At 40.8% G+C, this 4,564-nt stretch overlaps 1 protein-coding gene across 1 annotated transcript; it reads left to right on the top strand.

Annotated features, from left to right (window-relative positions):
- Nucleotides 1-1,930: 1,930 nt before the first annotated feature.
- Nucleotides 1,931-3,769, top strand: LOC121368742. Its single transcript, XM_041493490.1, has one exon. The coding sequence runs from the start codon at nucleotides 1,931-1,933 to the stop codon at nucleotides 3,767-3,769; it is 1,839 nt and encodes a 612-aa protein (XP_041349424.1).
- The last annotated feature ends 795 nt before the right edge of the window (nucleotides 3,770-4,564 follow it).

Below are 4,564 nucleotides of genomic sequence, written 5' to 3'. Positions count from 1 at the left end.
ACATTTTGGTTGAGTGTGATCATCTCAAGCCGACGAGAAATGATATATTTGGCAACATGAATGAATGAATGTTTAACGACACCCCAGCACAAAAATACACATCGGCTATTGGGTGTCACAAATGGTAAGTATATGAAAATATTTATATATATTTATGTAAAACCACAGTGTAAGGAGCTGTGAAGAAAAGTATAATACAATACATAAAATCGAGGTAAGTAAAACCTTAACACTTGGTATAGAAGTCAAAATGTTTCAAAAACTTTACAATTAATTCTGGATGGAATTTAAAGGATTCTAAAACATTTCTGTTGCCAGATATATCATTTCTCGTCGGTTTGAGATGATCACTCTACCAAAATGTGTCGCAGTCAGCGTACACTGACAATATTCACACTGAGGAGCAAAAGTAAAGATTGTTTTATTTAACGACGCCACTAGAGCACATTGATTTTTTATCTTATAATCGGCTATTGGACGTCAAACATATGGTCATTTTGACACTGTTTTTAGAGGAAACCCGCTGTCGCCACAGGCTACTGTTTTTACGACAGGCAGCAAGGGATCTTTTATTTGCGCTTCCCACAGGCAGGATAGCACAAACCATGGCCTTTGTTGAACCAGTTATGGATCACTGGTCGGTGCAAGTGGTTTACACCTACCCATTGAGCCTTCACTGAGGAGCAGGGTCCTTGAAAATAAATGAGTGTCAAATATGTGTGGTCGATGCGAGCACGGCATAACACTACTTCATCCTGCCTGCACCGCCTGCAAGATGACTGCCACTCTCCCAGGACTGGCTTGACAGAATGAAGCTTGTTCGCAACCGCACCGCCCCAATCATCGTGCCAAGTCGAAAAAATATATTGGTTAATATGAAATTTGAAATCACTGTAGGGGACACCAACATGAACACGGGGCAAGTTAAAAGCAGACTTGGCAGCAACATCTGCCTTTTCGTTCCCCTTAATGCCAACATGGTTGGGTACACAACTATTGTGACACCCAATAGCCGATGTGTAGGGTAAAGGGGGGGCATTAAGCACCATGGGGCATTAAGCACCACTGATCCTAAACCTTATTTTATTTCCATTATATTTCAATTACAAAGCATTGGGGGCATTAAGCCCTGCATGTCCTTGAACAGGAACCAATCAGAATTTTTTTTAAAAACCCTGACTGGATTCTAATCAACCAATAGTATTAATTAATTCATTGAAACCTTGGTGATGTTGATTTAACTTTTTTGAACGCCATCTTTAATCTTTTTTAACAACTTTTTTGTCTTTGACTAGCCAAGCATAAATCATCTAAATTTTAGTCAGCTGACCGCATTTGAAGCCAATTTAGTTGCAGAGAAGGCCAGAAATTGATCAAGGTAAGTTTAAATTAAAAAGTGTAATGAAATTTGTTTTTGAAGTTTCAAAAATAGGCTTACATGAATTCACACTTAGGGGTTGGTCGGGTGGGCGTGGCTGTCAATGATTAAGAGGGTGGGTTTTTTTATTTTTAGTATAAATAAATAAAGTTGTTATTGTGCCAGAATACATATTTTCTTGTTCTGTTATTTAAATAAGGGAATAAGTAGACAAGTTGTTTTGACTTTTTATACCTCTTACGGAGGAAATAAGATTATTGTTTTAATCTGGGGCTTAATGCCCCCATAGGGCTAATTTATGGTTTGTTGGAAGTTAAATAAATTGTCAGTTTAATTTGGTAAGCATACATACCATTACAAAGCATTGCATAATGTATGAATCTACCATGGTATGTTGTAAAGCACATGCCATTTTTATATGGACTGCTTAAATTAAGTTCTAATGTAATGATTATGCACTGGTGCTTAATGCCCCCTCTTTATTTCAGTATGGTGCGCAATTACAAAAAGAAGACTGAAGGTGGTAGGGTTAATTTCCAACATAGCCAAGCCATGACTGATGCCTACAATTCAGTAATGGGAAAGGAAATGTCATCATCACAGGCAGCTAAGTATTATGGCGTCAATAAGAAGTCGCTGTTAGTCAGAGTCCGGGGAGAGATTCCTGTCAATGCTCATATTGGGAATCAGACTGCATTGCCTGCTGTCTGTGAGGAGGAGTTATCAGAGTGCCTCAAACTCCTGGCTGACTGGGGTTGGGGTTTCAGCAAAGAAGAAGTTAAGGATATCGTAAGGGACTTTGTGACAAAGTCAGGCATTGAAACACCATTTATTGAAGGTCGTCCCGGACGCGAATGGCTGGAAAATTTCCTAAAGCGCCATAACGATATTGTTCCTCGCAAGACAGAACATCTTAGTACGGCAAGAGCAAGGGCTGAAGATCCGGTGGTGATACAACACTGGTTTGAACTGTTGGACAAAGTTTTGACAGATGCAGGAGTGAAGGGCCTCCCTCAGCAGATTTTCAACGTTGATGAAAGTGGCTTTGTGACGGACCCCAAATCACAGGTCGTTCTCGCCAGAAAAGGGTCCAAGCGTGTCAATCAGAACATTGGAGGATCAGGTAGAGAACAAATAACTGTAAATTGTGGAGGTTCAGCTAGTGGTCAGGTTTTACCTCCTTATGTGGTGTATCAGGGCAAGAACCTCTACTTGGCTTGGACTGAGGGTGGACCAGATGGAACGACTTTCACGACGAGTGCTAAAGGATGGATGGAAGGACCTCGGTTCCTTGACTGGTTTCAAAAGGTGTTTCTGAAAAACACTGAACATTTGTCTTCAAATCCAAGGGTGTTGATATTTGATGGCCATGCATCTCACCTTTCACTTGCTTTAATGGAAGCAGCCAAGAAGAACAAAGTCATTCTCCTGCGACTTCCTGCTCATCTGACCCATCTCCTGCAACCATTTGATCGTGCTGTTTTTCGGCCAGTAAAAGCAGTTTGGCAATCCTTGCTAGTGAAGTATGCCCGGACACACACAGGACCTGTTTCCAAGGCACATTTCCCTGCAATGCTGAAGAAACTGTATGAAAAATCCTTTGCTTCTGACATAGTGAAGGCAGGATTCCGTGCCACAGGAATATTTCCTTTTAACAAGAATGCTGTTCCGTTAGAAGGTATGGCAAACAGGCCCCATGTTAGCCATGAGTCAAGCGAATCTTCAAATGGAAATAACCCAGCTGTTTCTCTCGCAACTGAGCATACTTCTAATGCAGTGACTACTGCCTCTTCTGCTGTACCATCTTCAGATGTAATGAGTGTGCCTTTATCATCAACATCGACAGAATCAACCGATTCTTCACAGCTGCTTCCAAGTACAAGTCCATCAGCACTCTCATCCCCACCACACTCCATAAAAGACTTCTTTCTCAAACAGCTAACCCCTCAATTTGCTAAATCAAGCAGGGGTAGATCTGCAAGGATCCAACGTTTTCGCTATGGTGAGAGCCTTACTACATCAGAGTGTATTGAGCGAACCATGGAGGAAAATGCCAGGAAGGAGGTTACTACTCGTGGACGTGGTGCTGGTCGTAAGGGTAAGGGCAGGGGTAAAACATCTGCCTCCAGTACTGCTAGAAACAGCATGGGATCGCAAAACCCTCAACCAAGTACAAGTCGAAGGCAGAGTAGATCCAGAAGTCCCATAGGGAGGTCAGATGATGACGATGATGTCCCATGCAACAGATGTGGACTTATAGGAGAGTCCAACAGTCTCTGGGTCCAGTGTGACCTTTGTGACTCCTGGTACCACGCATTGTGTGCAGGTGTTACTTACAGTGCTGTGGAACTGGAAGAAATCGAGTGGATATGCGACTTTTGTCATCAGTAGTGGGTAGAGATGAGGTGGTGCTTAATGCCACCACAAGTAGTATGTGGTGCATAATAAATGACTTTTCAGAAACATTTATTTTTCATAGTAAACAAGACTTTTTTTTGCAGCAGAAGTTCTAGTATTGTCAATAAAGCCCTAATTCATCAATATGATAAAAGTATTTGCATTTTAAAAATTTTCATTTTGATAAAACTAACAAATTATAAAATTTAAGGACAAAGCTGGTGCTTAATGCCCCCCTTTACCCTATTTTTATGATGAAGTGTCGTTAAAAATTCATTCATTCCACATAACTAAACCTGTGATCTGCATCCACGAGAGCCAGACGTATAATGGCTAAAGAAATGTTTGTAATTTAAAGTATTGGGATTCGCTGTTATCTGACTGTGTGTTCTCCGTCAAGTGCTCCAATACAACTAGTCCAGTAACTTCGCGACATTGTAACCCCTGCGCGTGCTGTAAGCTCACCGTGGTGCAGGGTTGTAACATTCTCTTTGAGAATGGCCAATACAGCACAAATTGCAATTTTGAGTAAAAGTCAGTATCTATCTGTGATATTTGTATTTTTGTACAGTTCTTTACACTCTTTTTATTTAAATGTTGAATTTTTATATTGATGTTGATCCTCACCTTATGTGTTTGCATTACCATAGTTTGACACCCAATAGCCGATGTAGTTTTGGTGCTGGGGTGTCGTTAAACATTCATTCATTCATTCATTCGCGACATTATAAATGCTCCCAGAGCACAATTGAAACTGATATATCCCTGTTTTATTAAGGAACATTCCTG

Source organism: Gigantopelta aegis, chromosome 3 (assembly GCF_016097555.1).
Source record: "Gigantopelta aegis isolate Gae_Host chromosome 3, Gae_host_genome, whole genome shotgun sequence".
NCBI lineage: Eukaryota > Metazoa > Mollusca > Gastropoda > Neomphalida > Peltospiridae > Gigantopelta > Gigantopelta aegis.
Note: the sequence above shows the minus strand (reverse complement) of the source record. Positions and strands in the feature narration are given on the sequence as shown.

Coding starts and splice junctions, on each gene's coding strand:
- LOC121368742 (XM_041493490.1), top strand. CDS start 1,931: ATGACTGATGCCTACAATTCAGTAATGGGAAAGGAAATGTCATCATCA.